The 19,448-nt window shown below is 63.0% G+C and overlaps 2 protein-coding genes across 2 annotated transcripts in view; both read left to right on the forward strand.

Annotated features, from left to right (window-relative positions):
• The first annotated feature begins 9,533 nt into the window (after positions 1-9,533).
• On the forward strand, positions 9,534-10,790 carry LOC138917214 (laforin-like). Its single transcript, XM_070232568.1, has one exon. The coding sequence runs from the start codon at positions 9,534-9,536 to the stop codon at positions 10,788-10,790; it is 1,257 nt and encodes a 418-aa protein (XP_070088669.1).
• Positions 10,791-10,984: 194 nt separating this feature from the next.
• The window catches only part of FAM20C (FAM20C golgi associated secretory pathway kinase), a 33,858-nt gene continuing 25,394 nt past the window's right edge, over positions 10,985-19,448 (forward strand). The window contains exons 1-2 of the mRNA XM_023655046.2: positions 10,985-11,742; positions 13,420-13,598. Of these exons, the coding sequence (XP_023510814.1) occupies positions 11,132-11,742; positions 13,420-13,598 (790 nt within the window). The 5' untranslated portion in view covers positions 10,985-11,131. The remainder of the gene's footprint in view (positions 11,743-13,419; positions 13,599-19,448) is intronic.

The following is a 19,448-nucleotide window of genomic DNA, read 5'->3' on the forward strand; positions in this document are numbered from 1 at the left end:
GGGCAGCAGCTGGAGCAGGCTCTGCCCAGAGGGGCCGGGAGAGGTTGCCAGGCCATGGGGGACGCTGGGGCCAGCGTAAGCAGGGACCACGTGGTACTGACCCTGAGACCCGGGGAACAAAGGTCCTTCAAGAAAGAGCGGGGGATCTCGGTGCTCTGCTCTCCTCCTACCTGGGGCCACTGCGTGGACCCCATAGAGAAGGGTCTGGACCCCACATACCTGTCCAGCCCCAGTTCCCACCTCAGTCCTCTGCTTCTGGGTCCTTCTTCCTCCTGGAGCTCTGCCCTGTCCCCCTCGCCAGCTGACCCTCCAAGTCCTTTCTTTGCCTCGTCGTCCTGGCGGCTCAGCGGGGCCCCGGCAGACAGGGCACTGGGGACAGGTGTCCAGCGAGGAGAACGAGGTCGGCCTCTACCCCTCGACGGGCCGGACGGGAGCAGCTCAGACAAACGAGGACTGATCTTGTTCGTCTTCTGATAGAGAGTGAGGTTGGCCGAGGACGTTCCCCCAGAGACAGGAGGGAGGCCAAAGCCTGGAACAGACGCCCTTCCAGGTCCCTTCGAGGGCACAGCCAATCCTGCAAGACCTCCTTGCATCAGGGCCACATCCAACGACTCCGGGGGCCCAGGGCCTCTCCCGCTGTGGTGGCCTGACCAGCAGGATCGTCAGTGAGAGAGAAACTCTGACCGTCGTGCAGGGACCTGACTCGGGGCCAAGTCCACAGGGCGTCGCCACAGTCCCATCCCCAGAGCGACAGCACAGAGGGTGACAAAGCATCTGCCGTTCATGAAACGCAGTCGCCTTTCTGCAGAGCCGTCAGCCCTCCTGGGGCCCAGCCAGGAAACGGCCCACAAAGCCCCAAATGCCGACCCAGCGCACACCTGCCAACGTGAAGAGCCTGCTCGGCAGCTGCTTCCAGGCGGATCCACGAGGAACCTCGCCTCCGACCTCTGACACGTTCACAGCCTGATGCAGCCCCACGCTCTCCCTGTCAGCAACACGGAGCGTCCAGATGTGCTGGACAGTCGTGGGCCCAGGCCCGTCCCCTGGGTGACAGTGGCAGCGAGGTGCCCTTTGCCAGGGGACATGTCACATGCGGGGCCCCTGCCCTTGTGGTCTCCAAGTCCCCAGAAAGGGGAGCTCGGGCGCATCCTGGATCCACTTGTTTCCATGGAAACGCTGAGAGTCAAGGGCGGGCATCCTCTGTGACCAGGGCTGGCTGTCGAGGACCCTCTGGCATGTCCCCCGGGCAGAGCCTGGAGTGTGCAGAGGACAGAGAGCTGCAGGGGAGGACCTTGTGCCAGACTCACCTGGGACTCACCTGGGGCTCACCTGGGGCTCACCTGGGACTCACCTGGGGCTTCACCTGGGGCTTCACCTGGGGCTCACCTGGGGCTCACACCCGCCAACAGGAGGAGATGTGGAATTTTCAGGGCAGAGGGAATGAGCCTCACCACGGGCTGCGTTAAGTGAAGCTGTCGCTGCAGCTGTGGGGGTTTTGGTGGCGCCATCGGGGCCCTGGAGCTGCAGGGGTCCGTGCGCCTCCGAAGCACACCCGCTTTCCCGACATCCCCCTCTCTGTGTGACGTGGGGTTTTGGCTCTAGACCCGAAAATCTGAGGCCTCCGAATAAGAAGTTTCGCTGTGATTTATTCTCACTTGAATCTTGCATTTTCCTCTGAATGTCAAGTCTCACTTGTCTAATATTTGCATTTTCATCTCCAATCACCAAACCTGTTGATTACATTCATGCGCGAAATGTTTGGTGAGTGCCTTTTAATTTCACAAAATGCCTCCTTCTCAAATTACTCCCCTATACCCAGGAAAAAGCAGAATGATGTCACTGGAACCTGGAGATAAAAATATGTCCTGAGTATCATCGGTTCCTACTTTCAGGTTAGCGAGCGACGGCAGGGTAACGTCCCACGACTATCCAAAGGAGGGGACAGTTCAGCTGACAGCATCTCTGATGTCTTGTCCCCGTCTCCCCAGGCCCCACCCGGGGTCACGGCCCCTGGACGACTCAAGCCCAAATACTGCCGCCCGCCCTCCGTTTGGGTGTGACAGCGTCTCCGTCGTGACGAGTGTGTTCACAAGAAGGCGCACACTCGGCACTGCTGAGACCCACAGCTGGGCAGACCCAGCAGACGGTGCAGCCAGCACCGGGACCCACAAAAGCCGCACAAGGGCTTCTGGGAGAGCAGGGCATGCAGCCGCCCCCTGTGTCCATTCCCCTCGGAGGCACAGATTCCGTATCCCTCACGCCCCAGGTTGTGGGCCGGGTGCACACTGGACGCTGTGCCCAGGGGCCCGTCACTACCTTCCCCCTCTGCTGGGTGCCCTCGTCCTTCAGGGCCTGCTCACACAGTCCCTGGGCGAGTCTCCCCACCCGTTCTCTGGGCTGCCGAGACCTCCAGCCCCCAGATCCTGCACCCCTGCGTCAGCTCCCCAAGCCCTGAGACTCCCCAGGACCAAGGACATGGCACGGGCTCCTGTGGCCCAGCTCTGTGCAGACGCCCTGCACACGTATGTTCAGTGTGAGCAGCCCGTGAACGTCCCTGCTCAGCTGACAACCTTCACTCAGAAGGGAGGGCCACGGGAAACAGTCACTCATGTTTGTTGAGTGCTTTCTGTGCTGCACACAGGGCTGGGCCCCAGCCCTTAGACCTCGGGCTCCTCACACCACACGGAGACCACAGATGGGAGACCTCCCATCTCCCCCAGCACCCGTCCTGCTGCCGTTTCATCCTCTGTGGTGACCGGCGCCTGCTTCTCCTCTGGGTCAGCTGTGGCTGCAGGGGGCCCGGGACCCCACCCGCCTCTTGTCCCTTGTATCTTCCTCACCCAGCGCATCCTGGGTGCTCAGTAACAAGCCGTCCGGGGGGATCATAACGGACGCTTGAGCCCGTCCAGTTCTGTAGCCATCTGCTGCGCACCCACTGCCTGCACTGGGCCCCCTGCTAGGGATTCAGGGGCGAGAAGGAACCAGCCAGATGCAGCCCCCACTTAAGATGCTCAAACACACGTGATCCTGCGCCTGGAACTCCTATCGAGAAGCTGCTGACGGCAATGGCCCGATGGCTAAGCCTACAAGTCATAGTTATTGAAAATACTTCCAAACACGGCCAGAGCCTCTGCTGTCCAGGCCTCTGGGGGCCCCACAAGGCCTGGACTGAGGAAGACGGCGCCCAGGGCCTGGCCCACGGCACCAAGGTCTCCTCCTGGAGTTGGGGAGCAGGTCCTGCCTGGGGACCCCTGGGGGGCAGAGTCGATGCTCGGAGCCCAGGACACAGCCGGCCCAGCCTCGGGGGTGGGAAAGGGAACCCGTCCTTCTAGACACAGCGTCTTTAAAACAGAAGGGCCCTCCGGGGGGGCGAAGAGTAAGTCAGCTGGGCGAGGGGGCCGTGCGAGGCGACTTCTGGGGCCAAGGGGAGGCCAGTGTGGCCGGAGTTGACGGGGGCACCTGGTCCCTGACCCCGGGCCACAGGGGTCTTCCCAACGGATTCAGCACAGATCCTGGAGCACATCCCCCTTCCTTCCCGTCCTCAGGGGCTGATGCTCATGGACTTTTAGGATTCACAGGGCACCGCGCACCCCCCGCGAGTCTCCCACCTGGCGCTAAGCGTGGAAACTGTGATCAAAGGTTAACCCACCGCAGGAATCTTCCGAAGACTCGAACCTGCACCGCACCGCGGGCCACGGCCAGTTCCCTGCCCAGGAGCAGACTCCGCCCGCGCTGGGGAGCCTGGTCTCAGGCCAGCGCCGTCCTCGGGGCTGCTTTTCGCTTCGTCGACACGGGTTCAGTCTGCTGAGGGGTCCTGTTGACCGTCGACGAGCACCTTTTCGTACCTGTGACCTGTAGTCCTGCAATGACTGGTCCTACGACCTGCGTGTGAGCATCTGAACCGTGAGCCGGCCGGCCCCCCACAGCCGGGCAGCATGTGACCCGCGGCTGCTCCGTGGAGCTCTGCCTTTGCTCTATTTTCCGTTAAGGAAAGTGTGATTGTTCTGAAAATTCTAGGGCACCCAGTTATATAAGATAATGACTGTCAGCTCACGTTCCTCCCTGATACGGGGCAGCAACAAGTGTTGTCTTGGTCTCTCGCGAGCGCCTTGCTGGCGTCGAGCTGTCTCCTTCTGCAGGACGGACAGTGGGGAGTGCGGGTCTCCAGCCCCACCCGGCTCAGAGCAGGGCACAGACACACAAGGTCTCCCTCTGAGTTGGCTGAAAATAGAGTGACATGAATAAACACGCAGCGTGTAAATGAAGACACACAAATCACTAGTGATGTCAGGTGGTGACAGGCTACGCAGAACGAGCAGGAAGGACGAGGGCTCTGATGAAAGATGTCACTGATGGGATGTGGCGTGAAAGTGGAGATCCAGAAGGAGTGGGGAGCAAGCCCAGGAAAGAGAGCCTCAGACAGCATGTGCAAAGGCCCTGGGGCAGGAGCATGCTCGCCTGGGAAGTGGAGGAGAGAGAAGTGCAGATAAGCTGGAGAGGTGGGGGTGGGGGCAGGCCGTGGATGGGCTTGCAGGCTGGTCAGCACTTCAGATGGAGAGAAATCGATGAGCTTTGATCAGAAACCGACCTGTTCTATTTGTCCTAATAGGATGGCTCTGCTGCTGTGTGGAGACAAGGCAGTGGGGGCCAGGGAAGCCGGGGCGAGGATGGGACCCTGGAGACCGGCTAAGAGGCTATTGCAAGAGTCCAGGCGAGAGACAGTGACTTCGATCAGGGGGTGCTGGTGAGAAGTGCTGATCGGGGGCGTATTCTGAAATTGGGTTAATGGGATTTACGTCAAGGCTGATTCCACCACCTTTGGCAGATTTCCGTCTTGGACATGTGGGGCTTGAGATTCTCATCAGTCATCCGAAGGAGAGAGCGTGTGGGGATCAGTTCTGGAGACGGGATGTGGGGTGCCGCGTGCCCGGGACGTTTCACATGCCAAGTGTCTGCTCCTTGAAAGTCTGACACAGGCATCAGGCAAAACCGGCCTGACTTCCATTTTTAGGAATAAATACCGACCGTTTTCCAGTTTCTCCTGCGAGGATCAGTCCACCTCCACTTTCTGGTCCAGCTGGCCTCCCGTCCGCGGTTCCGCCAACCGTGATGGAAAGGCCTGCGATGGCTGCGTCTGTACTGGACGTGGATAGACTGTCTTGTCGTTATTCCCCAAACAATACAGCCCAGCAACCATTGACAACGCATCGCGTGTTATAACTCATCCAGAGACGACTCAAAGTGTGTGGAGGACGTGCGGGTCATATGCAAACACAGGGCCGTTTTCTATAAGGGACGTGGCATCCGTGGATTTGGGGACCCGCGGGGTCCTGGAACCAATCCCCTGGACACTGAGGGACGACTGGACTTCTCGAGTCAATTTTGGTTGTTTGAGTTTTTCTTTAAAAACACCTGTTTCGTTCGCATCATCAATGTGACGGGATGGGTCGGGCACCGTCTTTCCTGGGACTTCAGTGCCTCCCTGTGTCTGGTGGTGTCTCCGCTCTCGCTCCTAAAGGCCTTACTTTGTCTCCTCTTTCCTCTCCTTGATCAGATGTCAGGACCTGCGGACGCGCCGTCTCTGGAGAGGAGCATCTCTCCACTGGATGAGCCAGCGCCCCGGTTTCTTCTCTGACACACCTGGTTTGGTTTGTTCTCTGGACTCCGTTCCTTCTGCATTTGGCTTATTTGATTGTTCTTCTAGTTTCCCAAACAGAAGGTTAGCTCACTTATCTCCACTCATGATCATTTCTGGTAAGTGTGTTATCGCTCCAAGTTTCCGCTACAAACCCCGTCCGTGGGGTCACACAGGTTTTGGTAGGCACTGTTATCCGTTGGGCTTATTTTTAAATAGTCTGAAAATTCTCTTCTGGTTTCCTTCCTAACCCAAAATTATACGTGAGTATTTTCATTGTGGTCTTAGTTCCAGGTAGAGATATTTTTAAAGCATAACTTCCATTTTGTTAAACTGCATTGTGTTCAATGAGCAGCCTGTGGGTTACACATCTGTGTGTGTGTGTGTGTGTACACACTCAGTGAGCAGAGTGTAGATTATGTGAGCATGTGTATCTGTGTATGTACGTGTGTGTATATCTACACACTCAGTGAACACACTGTGGATTATCTGACTTTGGAATGCCAGCACATTTGCCTTTTCGTCAGTGAGGGACAGTTTTTGTGGGTCTTCCACATGTGATAGAAAAGAATATAGATCATGTATTTAGTGATACAAAATGTACAAAATAAAATCAAGCTTTTTTATTGTTTTATTCCCTCCTGTTTTGGCTCCCTGATCTGTCATTTTAAGGTGGAACGAAGCAGCCCTCTTTTCCCATGACCCCTCGGGCCGTGACTGTGCAGCGGGGTGGGTGAGAGGCCAGAGAGCCTGCGAGGAGGCGCTGCTGGCTGGGAGGAGGCTGACGTCTGGAGCAGATCCCGCTGGCCCAAGCCCGTTACCCCACAGCCCCAGGCAGGCCAGGAGGGCAGGAATCTGCCCACGTTCCCAGGTTCCACCAACAAGGGTTCAACCACACCCCCGTGACGCCCGGGCACAGGGTGGATGCCGAGGACGACCTCACCCCACCGCTGGCCCGAGCCCAGGCCCCAGGCCAGCTCCCGGAATAGCCTGCGGTCAGCGGCTCCAGGAGCCTCCCGGTGGGTCTGGGATGAGGCACCCTCAGGAAAACATCGTGGAGTGGCCAGGACCTGAGCTGGTGGGCGGCTCCCTCTGGGCCTCTGTCCTCCACGCCAGGCTGGACACTGGGGCCAGGCCGCTTGGGCGGGGGATGCAGTGGGAGGAGGCCAGCGGGGTGTTCTAGAAGCAGGAGGCACTCGGCTCCCCCCACTCCCTGCCCCCAGGGACCCAAACACGAAGACCCCCAAAGACCCTGCCCCTGCACGCCGTGTCCAGCCTGCTGTCTGCCCGGACATCACCTCCTCCTCCCCTGGTTCAGCAGGGACCTCAGCTTGTCCTCCCGCCCAGTTGTGGCACCTCCTGGGAGGGACCTGCGGCCCCCGCTGCAGCCCCATCTCACCTCCTCCCCGCACAGGGCGGCCGAGCCTCGCACCCGGGGCCTCCTGCGGCCCGTTTCCTGGGATTAGCCGAGGTGGGACGACGGATGGAGACAGTCGCTCCCCCGTGAGCATCCTGGGGGAGCATCAGGGCCAGCCCCCTCCCCTGGATCCAGGAATTCAGGGTGGTCCTGTCCTGCCCCCAGCTGCCACCCCATTCTCCGCTCCCTGCACGCAGAGCTGCTCACAGAAGCGTCCCCACTGCCCTCTGCTTCCCTCAGGCCTCCTGCCACCTCCACCGCCGCCGTGCAGAGCTGTCCAGTTAAGACAACCTGTGACCTCCAAGGGGCCACGTCCGGGCTGGTGGTCAGCCTCCCACTCCCGCTCCAGGCAGCACCGGCTGGCGTGTTCCTGGCCCTCCTGGTTCACGGGCTCCTTCTCCGTCCCCCGTCTGGTCGCACGTCTCCCCATCTCCCGGTGGCCCTCCCAGCGCTCGGCTCTCTCCACTCTCTCCCAGCCTGCGGGCCCGTCCACCCCACGGCTCTGTGCGCACGGACCACCCGCAGCCCAGAATCAGGGTCCTGATTCCCAGCACCCACATCTGCTCGTCCACAGACCCCTCTGGAGCTCCTGCTGGAGCCCAGCAACCTTCCACCTTCAGAACGAGTCTGCGCCCCAGATGGGGAGCTGCCCGCACGTGGTCCAGCTACCACCTCCCACCCCCAGACTTAGCCCAGACATCCTGTCCCTCTGTCCTCGTCCTCACTGGCTGAGGCCTCACGTGAACCCCACCCCCAATCTCCCCTCACTTGGCTCCAGCCTCCAACCCCCACCCCAGGGTCCTGACTTTTGGCTCCCTGCCCCCAGGCTGCCATGCTCTTCCCTGCCTGCAAGCTTCTCTTCAAACGCCACTTTCTGAGGGGCCTTCTCCAACCAGTCTGTGTGGACAGCGGCCGCCCACAGTGTCTGGTCCTGCACCAGCTTTATTTTCCTACGTAGTTCCTGTCACCTCCCAGCCTCCCGATATGTTGAACGTTGGCTTATTGCAGCCTCGGCCTTTAGGAGAAAAAAGCCCCCAGAACTATTCCCCTCGACTCCGATGAGGCCTTTCCTCCAGGGCCCTTTCCCGAGCCGCCCAGCCCGGCCTGCACCCAGGGACATCAAGGCAGAGGCCTGAGGGGGCTTCAGGCCCTGTGTGTGTGTGTCTGTGTCTCTGCGTGTGTGTATATGTCCACGTGTGTGTCTCTATGTCTACACGTGTGTCTGCATGTGTCCGTGCGTGTGTCTGTGTGTCTGTGTCTGCTTCTTGTGATTTCCATGGGTGAATCGATTAAACCAATCAGACTTCTCTGAACGAGGTCAAGAGCAACAGGCAGAGACCCGGCCCCAGGCTTTCCGAACTCCGCCTCCTGTGGCGTGCCCTGTCTTCCCGCGTGTGTCACCTGAGCCTTGTATCGCTTCCTCAAGCACCTGCTCTGCTCCGGCCGCAGGGCAGAGCTGTGAACAGCGCGTCTCTGAGGTCCTCGTCTCAGCGGAGCATGTGCATCTCAGGGAGACAAGCCATAAACAACGAGAGAAGAGGTATCTTGTTCTAGGAAGGGAGAGCAGTGGGCCCGGAGGGAAGGGGGTGGGGCCCCTACAGGATCTGGTTGTTGAGACCATGCTTTCCTAAGGTGGAGTTGAGACAAACCAAGAACCGTGCAAGGGGGCCATCCAGAGGTGAGTGGATGAGTCCAGATAACATCTCAGCTCCCAGGAGAACGGGGGCCCCAGTGAGGCCCCCACACGTGATGTCCGTGGTTCATGGGGTCAGCCACCCCACGGCCACCATGAGGACACCCACCATGGGAGAAGGGCAGAGGGTGGAGGTTACAGAACCTGAGGGCCAAGGGAGGCACTTGGGGGCTGGGTGACCACAGATCTAAGCCCCTTGTGCCATTAGGGGTCTGTCCTCACTCCCACGCCCCCAGACAGAGGGGGGCTTGCTTCTCAACCCCCATCTCAGTTATTGCCTCCTTGGCCTCTCTGGGTAACTGTGAAAAGTTACCTCTGCTGCCCACAGACGGTGCTGTCAGTGAGAAGGAGGGAGGGGGAGGGACGGAGGGAGGGGCTCCATCTCCAGCTCAGACCCACCCTCACCTCCCTTCCCCGACACACACCCTCTGGCTCCAGCTCCAGAACGGCTGATCCAGCCCTTTCACTTACTCAAATGGCCTCAGAAACCTTTACTTCACTGACCCTGACCCGCGCCGGGGACACCTCCCCCGCAACAAGCATCTAGTGGGTGCCTGCTGTGTGCCAGGCACTGGGCTGGGCTCACAGATTCGATGGCGAGTCTAAGGAACACTGTGCCCCAGATTCTCAGAAGGGAAACCTGAGGTCCCCAGTCGGGGAGATACCCAGGCAGCAGAGCCGGGAGGGGAGTAGGGGGTTCCCACCCTAGCGCCCCCAGAGACAGCCCCCCCTCTAGTCCAGCAGCCAGGCCATGATAAGGGGCGACGCTTCATCTACCGGCTGTGGAAATGCGCCGCGCCTGGAGGTCCGGGGCCGAGAGCCTGGGGATGTTCGCGACCACAGTCCCTGCCCGGGTTCGCCTACACTCCCGGGAACTGCTGATATGCACGTTAATGTTCCCTGATGGAGGCTGCGGGTCCAGATGCTGTGGGAGCTCAGAAGAGGCCACGTCTAGAAGCGCCGCGCCCCCGGGTGTGGGTGGCCGATTCTGCGCATCCGGAGGGGCCAACGAGACACACGCCGCCCCACCCAGGGCAGGGAGAGGCCGCCTCCGCGCACCGGTGCCTCCCGGCGCCCAGCGGATCCCAGCTCGCCGGCCCGCGGGAGCTACGGCGCAGGCGTGGCCCCTCCGGGTCGGGCGGGGTGGGGCGAGGCGCCGGCCGGTGCAGCAGCCTCTTGGCCGGGCCGGCGTCCCCTCGGGATTCGGCCCCACTCCGCGCTCCTCCGTCCTCCTCCCCGAGGCGGGGGCGCGCGGGGCGCAAGGTCGCCGCCCGGCGGGGAGCTCATCCGGCGGCGCAGACGCCCAGCGGCTCCGGGGAGGGACTTGGCCTGGGTCTGGCCCTCGCTCACCGGGGAGGAGCCGAGGGCTGCAGCTGGCGGCGGCCGGCGGGCGGGCGGAGGTCCTGGTGCAGCGGCCCGGCCGGAGGGCCCATCTCGGCCGTGCCCGCCGCCGCCGGCCCTGCTCTCCCGCTGCGGGAGCCGGGCGCCCCCCGCGCCCCGCCTGCCCCTCTCGGGCCTCTCCGTCGTCTCTCGGGAAAGCCCGGGAGAGGCGCCCTCCCCTTAGCGGGCCCGGAGCTGCGGAGGATCGCGGGGCGCGGCCGAGGGGAGGAGAAAAGAGAGGGAGCGCGTCGGCCGGGCCGGCCGTGATCGCCGGCTGCTCCGCCAATCTGCGGGCGCTGACGCGGGGGGCGGCTCCGCGGCGCTCGGATATCTGCCCGCCCGGGCGCGGGGCGCCGAGAGCTCGGCCGTGCGGGCGCAGCGCTCCAGGGACGCCGGCTGCACCTGCCGGGGACCTCGCCGGCCGCTCCGCGCGCCCCCCGCGCCCGCCCCCAACTCAGTCCTCGCGGCCGCGCGCCCTCGTCTCCCCCGGTCCCCGCCCCCGGGCCGCAGCGAGAGCGCCGGGCCCTGCCCGAGGAGCCGCCCCTTCTCCGCCCGGCCGGCCCACGGAGCCGCGGAGAGGACTGCGCCGCGCCGTCACCGCCACCACGCCGGGCCGCCGCGCCCTGGTCGGCATGGGCCGCCGCGTCCGGCCCCTGAGCGCCTGATGAGCGCGGCCGCCGCCCCGGAGATCCGAGCCGGCCTCTGCGCGCGCGGGGCCTCACCCGGCTGCGCCCCCAGCTCCGCGGACGAGGGCTGCTGGGCGCGGCCGCTCCAGAGAGGCCAGAGTGAGCGGCCCCGGGATGGCCCGGCGAGGGGGCGCTTTGGCGGGGGGCGCCCTACGCTGGGTGCGGGACCCGAGACAGCCCCCGAGCTGGTAGCTGCCCGACAACAGATGGACCTTGACCCACGCCGCGGCCCCGCGTTCGTGCCAAACCGAGACTAGAGGGGCACGGGCAGAGCGCGCTCGGGAGGGCCCGCAGCCCAGGCCGCGCTCGCCGGCGCGGCCATGAAGATGATCCTGGTGCGCAGGTTCCGCGTGCTCATCCTGATGGTGTTCCTGGTGGCCTGCGCGCTGCACATCGTGCTGGACCTGCTGCCCAAGCTGGAGGGGCGCGGCGCGCGGCCCTCGGGGGAGCCCGGCTGCTCGTGCGCGCAGCCCGCGGCCGACGCGGGGGCCCCCGGCTGGGCCAAGGCGCGCGGCCGCCCGGGGGAGCAGCCGGCGGCCGCCTCTGCCGGGGACGCGGGCTGGCCCAACAAGCACACGCTGCGCATCCTGCAGGACTTCAGCTCCGACCCCTCCTCCAACCTCACGTCCCACTCGCTGGAGAAACTGCCGCCCGCGGCCGAGCCCGCCGAGGGCGCCTTGCGCGGCCGGGACCCCGGCGCCCCGCGACCCCGCGACCCCGCGCACCGGCCGCTGCTCCGGGACCCCGGCCCCCGGCGGTCGGCGCCGCCCCCTGGCCCGAGCGGAGACGGCTCCCTGCTGGCCAGGCTGTTCGAACACCCGCTGTACCAGGTCGCACTCCCGCCGCTGACGGAGGACGACGTCCTCTTCAACGTGAACAGCGACATCAGGTTCAACCCCAAGGCGGCCGCCGCGGCAGAGAGCCCCGACTGGTGAGTGGGCCCGGCGGGACGGGTGGGTGCTGGCGGGCGACCCCTCAGGCGGCCAGGGGCCCTTTGAGGATAAAGATGGAGCTGTGTGCCCCTCCCGGAAAATGCCCTTGCACGACAATGCGTTGTGGAAAGAGGTTCAGGGACCCCGGGAGGGCGTGGACCTCCATGGCAGAGCCCCCCCAGGGGAGCTCAGGGCCCTGCCCTTGCCGCCAGAATGCCTGCCTCCTGGAGAAGCTCTGCGGGGCCTTTGGGAGCCGGTCCCTGTGGCCACTGGCCTGGAAGGCAGACTGGGCAGCTGGGAGCCTGGGTATCTGCTGCACTTAAGGGAAGGCCCTGCTCGCTGGGAAACAGAGTCAGGCAATGAATGAAGGAGCGGCTGAGAGGTTGCGGCCCTCAGATACCTGGTGGTGTGGCTCTGGGGACGGTCAGGAAGGTCTGTAGGGCCTAAGGAGCCCGTAAACCAGGTGGTGAGGCCAGGGGGCTGTCCGTCCGGCCAGGTGCGCACACCGCCAGCTGCGAGGGACCACAGCATCCTGAAAGAGCAGAGCATCTCCCAGGAGCGTCTCTTGAAACGGTCCTGGTTTCAGCCCTGCCCCCAAGGCCGTCCTCAGCTGCGTAAATCCGAAAGAGCAGACGCTGAGACCCGGAGCCGGTGAAACATTAACCAGCAGCAGAGCCAGAATAAATACCCACCTGGGGGAGGTCGCCCCGGCGCCCAGGGGAAAGGCCAGCCTCCCAGACAGCTCAGAAACAAACTTTCTCTCCTGAAACTGGGCCAGGCCCGGGGTTTCTGTCTAAACACAACGAGGTACCTGCTGGCCTGAGCTTTGTCTGCCGGCTGGGGTCAGGGAGTGCTCAGAAACGTGAGGATCAAGCCGTGGCCTGCTCCCGGGCTCGTCCTCGGAGAGATGGGCCCAGAGCTGGCGGTCAGGGATGCGGATTCTGGCCACCGTCATGTCCCTTGTGGGGCCGAAAGGGCGTCACTTGCAGGTGGATTAGAGCTGAGCCATGACCCACTTTTGCTCCAGCCCAGCAGCCAACAGGGTCAGTTCTCCCCCAAACTGGGCCCTTGACTCCAGAGATGGAGAACGGCCACATGGGCGGCGGGTCCTGCGTTTCGGCCCCAGCTGGAGCCAGCGGCTGGCTCCTTCCTCTCCCCACCCAAGGCTGCTGCCGTTAAAATCAAATTTAGCCTCTTGCATCATTCCTGCCCCTAGTTGCTGGAGGCAAGGCAGAGCGCCCGGGAAGGCCTCTGACGGGCGGTGTGTCTGCGACTTGCACACAGTCTGTGGTCAGACGCGGGCTCGCTCGCCCCCAGAAAGAGCCCACAGCCCCTCGGCCCCCACGCTGACGTCATGTTTGGTGACCCCAGGACAGACGGCGGGGCCAGCGCCAACGGCCTGGGCTTGGTCTGGCTGTAGTTACAGCTGTCTGGGAGGCTCCGCCGTAGGTAAGAATTAAGGGCCTTTGGATCTGTGATTAGCTGGTGGAGCAGCAGCCGCAGAAAAAGTGCGCACGTCGCAGGCTCCTGTTGGAGCAGACACACCTTCCGTGAACCTGCGTTTGTCTGGATCCAAAGTTAGATCTGAGGCCTCTGCTGCTGACGGCCCCCTCTCCCCGCGGCCATGCAGCTCCCGGCCCTCCCTGTTGACTCCGGGTCTCCTTCATTCGCTGTAGGCCCCGCGAAGGAGCCGAGGATGAGGAATTCTCCCCCACGGGGGAGGCGGCCATCGACTCCTACCCCAACTGGCTCAAATTCCACATCGGCATCAACCGGCACGAGCTGTACTCCAGGCACAACTCGGCGATCGAGGCCCTGCTGCGTGACCTTGGGGCTCAGAAGATAACCAGCGTCGGTAGGTCCCGCGCACGACCCCAGGGGGCCGGGGCTGCTCGAGCGGCTTCCTGGCAGGAGAGCTGGAGGTGCTGCTCCCTGCTGGGGCGTCACCTCCCGGGGTGTAAGGAGGGGCCTGTGGGTTCTGAGTGGAGAGTCCTCAGGAGGGGACACTCCAGACCACAGGTGCCCCCAGTACGTAAAGGAGGGCACCCTGGCGATGGCCCCCAACACGGCGGGAGGCGCGGCCGAGGTCTCAGGGCTCCCTGTGGTTTGGGAGCAGCTCAGCCTGGCACTCCTGCAGTCTGGTGTGGACGGCATTGCCCAGGGCTCGGCTCTGGCCAGGCTGGAGGCCCGGCACTCACTCGTGCGGAGGTGACGTCTCCAAGGACCTTGGGATCTTCTGAGTCGGACGAAAAGGGGCCTTGAGTGAGGGTTTCAGGAAAGTGTGTCACAGCAGCTGCTGAGGGAGGTCCGTGCCGTTGTTCTCGGGCCGTGGGCGACCGCGTGTGAGGGTCCCGGCCAGTCACGGGCCTGGGGAGTCAGTGGAGGCCGGGCTGAGGCCCTGGGGTGAAGACCCAGCCTGGGTGGAGGCCAGGGTGGGCGGCCGGGGAACGAGGCGCAGGTCTCCTCGCCGTGCCGCGGGGCGGGCAGTCCCAGCTGCCTGGGGTTCTATCCAGCTGCAGCCCGGGGGTTCAGGTGCTGCCTGTGAGGCTGCAGGTGGGTTTTCCGGGGTCTTCTCTGCCCGTCCTGAGCTGTGCACGGCACCCACCTTGCTGTGGGGGACAGACAGACAGCTTCTTTCTGAGGTGCGGTCACTCGCCCTCCTGGGAGAGAATGGCCCGGAACAGCTGGGGGCCTCCCCTCCTGGTGCTCGGCCTAGTGGGAACCTGAGTGCCGCCCCACCCCAGGCCTTCCTCCCGTCCTCTCAGGGCCCGGGGGCTTCGGGCTGCATGGGGAAGCGATCGGTGGGAAGGACAGGGGACATCTTGAGGACGGCCACAATGGGACGTCGTGTGGCCGTTAGAGAAATGTCCAGCGCCCTGACCTGCATGCTCACCCCTCCGCGGGCCTCTGAACGCCCTGCCTTCCAGGCGCCCTCTGGGTGAGGGGGCGGAGGATGAACCAGGTCAGCGGGATTCGGCTGCCAGCTGACCGGGGCGTCCGGGAGGAAGTGGACACGCCCTGGCGAGGAATGAGCCCTCTGGACGCTGTGTAGGTTGAGTCCAGGAGCACGCTGGGGACACGGGCTCCGTCTGGAAGGAGGAGGAGGGGGACCTCCTGTAGGAAGAGGCGTCTGACAGGGTCTCGAGTGCCAGCACAGGCTTATTGCATCACGAAGGGGCCAGGAGGTGGGGCTTCCCGGAAAGTGGGGACGAGGTTTTAAAATTAGAAAGGGTTTTAGGGAACTGCGGTGCGCACGCTGAGAGAGCCTGCCCGCTGGCTGCCATCCCTGTGAGCTTCTCTCGGCCTCAGTTTCCCCATCTGTCACGTGGGCTCAGGCTTGCTCAGGAGCCTGCATCTTACTCTGCCAAGGTGGAGAGTGTGAGCAAGCTGGGAAACATTAACTGAGCTCCACACCCTCCCTTCCACCAGGGGCCTGGCTGCGGGCACCCCTGCCCCCTTTGGTCTGACTGTCCTGGGCAGTAGGGCCCATGCCACCTGACATCACAGTGTAACGGACGCAGCCCGCTGCCCGGGATCCGACCCCGGGGTCTGGGTGGCCAGTGCCTGGCAGTGTGACCCCCGCCCACCTGTCTGCTGGGCTGTCTGAGCTGCCCTCTCACCCCTGGACCACCCTGGCCGGGCTGGGCATTCCTTGGGGCGGTAGGCTGGTCGGAGTGAGGCTGGGTGCTCAGTCCTTCGGCAGGTGCCAGAAGGTTGGTTGACGGGGCTGGGCCGTCAGCCGGGCGGAGCAGGGGGCCCGGCCCCACCAGTCACCCACCAAGGTGACTCTGGGCAACCAGATTCTCACGTGGACATAGAGGTGGTTACAACTACACCCTGTGGTCTCGGGCCTCCACGTCTGAAACCCACAGGTGGGGCAGAACCTGGACGGATGAGGCTGTTTATAAACCCTCATTCTTCTCCCCTGGCCTGAATACTCACGTGTTCTGAGGAGAGAGGAGCGTGTTTAATTACGGGCCTCTGCCCCAGAGCCGTCAGCTGTGACATGACACGTGGGGTGTCTACGCCACCGCCTCTTATCATCCGAAGTTTCTGAGGTCCCCGAACGCGTCTGCCCCCAGAGGTTCTGAAGGAGGGAGACCCGGGGAGCCTACTTCAGGGGCTGTTGAGAGACGCCAGCGAGTAAATCAGAGAGAGAAGCTGGGCCGCGTCCCTGCTGGGCAGTTCTCTGTGCGGGGCAGCGTTTTGGAGCTGGATGAGCTGGAGCCTGTGCAGGGCCTCAGTCGGACACGGACACCGGGAGACGCCCCCCTGAGCTCACGTTTGTGCAAAGGCCGCTGGTGCTGAGGACGCACAAAGTCCTCTCCCGTCTCCGCAGAGCTGGTGGAACAGGTTGGAGACTGGGGTCCCCAGAGGGGAGCCGTCTGCTGCTGGGGCCCGGCCCTGCCATGACCAGAGTGGGGTGCAGCCTCCAGAGGCCCCTGGGGACCCCGGCACGGCTGCCCCTATGGGAGCTGGGAGCCTGGAGCCAGCCTCGGGATGCCAGGCTCAGCGGCACGTCCATCTCAGCACAAAAGGGAAGAAAAGAAAGACACGGGGGTCACAGTGACCCCCAGCACGGGTGCAGAAAAGAGTCTGAATTTACAAAGCTGGGAATCCAACTGCCTTCCACAAGTGGGGAAACTGAGGCCTCTGACGCGGAGACTTGCCCTCAGCTGGCACGTCCCTGTCTGTCCCCACGCGGCCCTGGGGTCACTTTAATCTCCAGGTTGTTTGTCTCACTGGTGAACGTGAGCCTGGAAACATCCCGGCAAGAAGGTCTCCTGCAGGTCCCTGAGCTTCCTCTCCGGAAGATTCCACTAAAGCTGCCGGCGTGGAACCCTCGGTCCTCTTCACGGCACGTGCGGCCCACCGGACGAGTCTATTTATAGCTGGGCTCCTGGCTGCTTGGTAACAGCCGTTTGCCGCCGTGGGAGAAGCTGGGGACATTATTTACCTCCGTTGGCCTGAAACCAGCAGGCAGCACCGTGGGCTCGGCCGTGATAATTAAGTAGCCGTCGTGCACGATTACGGATACAAAGAATAAATGGCACCGTTAGCTGCTCCATCCTCGGAATTACTTATTAAGAAGAGGAGTCACGGTGGCCTGCATGCCTCTGGTCTGAGACGCAGGCCCCACGGCCGCTCCGTCCAGGTCAGCAAAGCCGAAGTTGGGACCTGAAGAAGGGAAGGGACTCTGGGAACAGAAGTCGTGGGTGCTGGTTGATCCAGTGGGAACCCGGGCTAATTGGCGGGCAGCTTCGAGGAACAAAGGCCACGGCCGGGGCAGGCCAGGGGGCCGGCCGGCCTGGTGCCTGGGGGGCTGCAGGCTGCCGGGCCCGGTCGGTCGGCGGTGGGCTCCTCGGGAAGGCAGTCCTGCCTCCAGAAAGGCCACAGTGCCCCCTCCCACCCCCGGGCTCCACGACCTGGAGAAAGAGAACCGGAAATGCCCAATTCGCCGGACGCCGAGGCCCAGAGCTGGAGGGACCTGGATCACCCCACAGGAAGGACAGAGACCACCCCAGAGGACATGGCGGCCCCCTCCTCACCTCTTTCCAGCAGGCCGGTCAAAGGTCAAGAACAGAAGCCCACATGGGTGCTGACCCAGTTCCCCCCTGGGCACCTGCCGTGTCCACTTTGAGCAAAGGGTGGCTGCGGCCCCAGGTCCACAGGCGTGAGTTCCGATTGCATCCTTCTGATCTGGGAGTGCTGGGTCCCCCCCATAGTCTCCCTTTCGGGGAATCGTGATTTTCAAGGTGAAAGCGAGCTGCCTCGAAGGACGGCACGGTGTCAGGGGTCCAGGCTGGAGGCTGTCATGGCTCAGATGTCCCGAGGTGGCAGGTGAGGGACTGAAGTCTGGTGGTGCCGATGTAGTCGTGCCCCTGGGGTGGAGGCCTCCCGAGGCCGCTCAGTGAGTCAGGGCGGGAGGACCAGGGTGCGCACCACCAGCCCGTCACCGTGGGCCCCGAGGATGCCCACAGGCAGCACAGGGCCCTGCGTGGGCGCCCAGGAGTCTGGACGCTGCTTGGACCTCCCTCCCCTGGGGTGGGGGGTGAGGAACAGAAACGGGGACCTGAGCCATCCTTGGGGGAGGCCTCGTTCCTCTGACCCTTAAAACAAGGCAGTGTCGAGGCCAGCCTGGTGGTGCAGTGGTTAGGTTCACGTGCTCAGCTTCGGTGGCCCAGGGTTTCAAGGTTCAGATCCCTGGTGTGGACACGGCACCGCTCGTCAGGCCATGCTGAGGCGGTGCCCCACACAGCACAGCCAGAAGGACCTACAGCTAGAATACACAACTAGGTACTGGGGGGCTTTGGGGAGGAGAAGGAAAAAAAAGGAAGAAGATTGGCAACAGATGTTAGAGCAGGTGCCAATCTTTAAACAGAAAAAGAATTTTTTAAACAAAGGCAGTGACCTTGAAAACAACTGACGTGACCCCTAAGGACAGAGGTTGGTCCCCACTCACAGGTGACTGAGGCTGAGGCGTCAGAGGCCGCACCCCAGTGGCACCTCACACGTGGACCTTTGTGGGGTCCACGAGTCTCTAACAAACGGAATTAGTTCATTTAAAAGTCAAGAGGTGGCCTCTCAAAACACGGGCTGGGGCTCCTGTTAGAAATGGGGAGACTGGCGGGCCAGCCCCGTTTTCCATGGGGGAAACAGGGAGTGTGGCTGCCCCCGGTGTGCAGGGTCCCCACCGTGTCCTCCCCAGTGTGGGTGCTGGACCCCGCTCGGCCGCAGGCCTCTCTCCTCCCTCACGGAGCTCAGAGCGCGGACGAGCGTCATGTAGGAAAAGCACCAGGTGCTCTGAGTGTGTGTGAACCTGTGAACCCAGCCGTGCGTGTTACTAACGACATTAATCGGTGTTAACTAGTAACGCATTTGGCCGCATAGCTGGGAACCGCGGAGCCCCAGCCGGGAGAGGGCGAGTCCCAGCACGGGGCCCGGTTTCCTCGGTCACGGCCCCAGTCTGTCCTCAAGAAACCCAAGCTCACGCCCTCCTTCTCGAGGCCGGTCTGTGCCCTGCCCCTCGGCCTGACCCCTCCCGGGGGCCCGTTCTGCCGTCACCCGAGGCCTGGCCCGTGGTGAGTTTTTCTCTCCTCCCGCCCCGGGTGGTCACCTTTGGCCTTTGCTGTGACTTGAGGCAGCTGTGTGGGTCTGTGCAGGGCGACCCTGTGGATCTCAGAGCCGAATCCCAGTGTCTCTCGACCGTCAACCCCAGCTGGGCAGAGCGAAGGGTGGGCCGGGGCAGGAGGCCCGAGTGCCCAGACGACAGAGCCTGGCCCTTGCGGGGCCCTTAGTCCTGGGGGGATGCGAATGCCCTCTGATTCCTGGTTATTTATTTGCTCCGTGGGGAGGAGCTGGCCGCACGGGCGCGACTCGCTCCCAGGATCAGAATGATTAAACTGGCCAGATTTGCATAACATTCTGTTATTAAAATAAACCTGGATTACAAGCCCTGGAGGAGCTGACACGCTGCCCCCAGTCAGAATAATTAAATCCCCCCTCAGCCATGGGAACTGGCAGAGACCCCATGGGAACCGGGACATCGAATGGGGCTTAGTGGGGCCACTAATTTTTTTAATAATCGCTTCCGTTTTCTGCTTATAAAAACGTAATAATGTTCGTTGTAGAAATTTAGAAACCACAGATATGGGAAAAAGGAAATTGCACTCCTGTGCCGGGCTCGTCCTGGGAGATGACCACT

This window comes from Equus caballus, chromosome 13, assembly GCF_041296265.1.
Source record: "Equus caballus isolate H_3958 breed thoroughbred chromosome 13, TB-T2T, whole genome shotgun sequence".
NCBI lineage: Eukaryota > Metazoa > Chordata > Mammalia > Perissodactyla > Equidae > Equus > Equus caballus.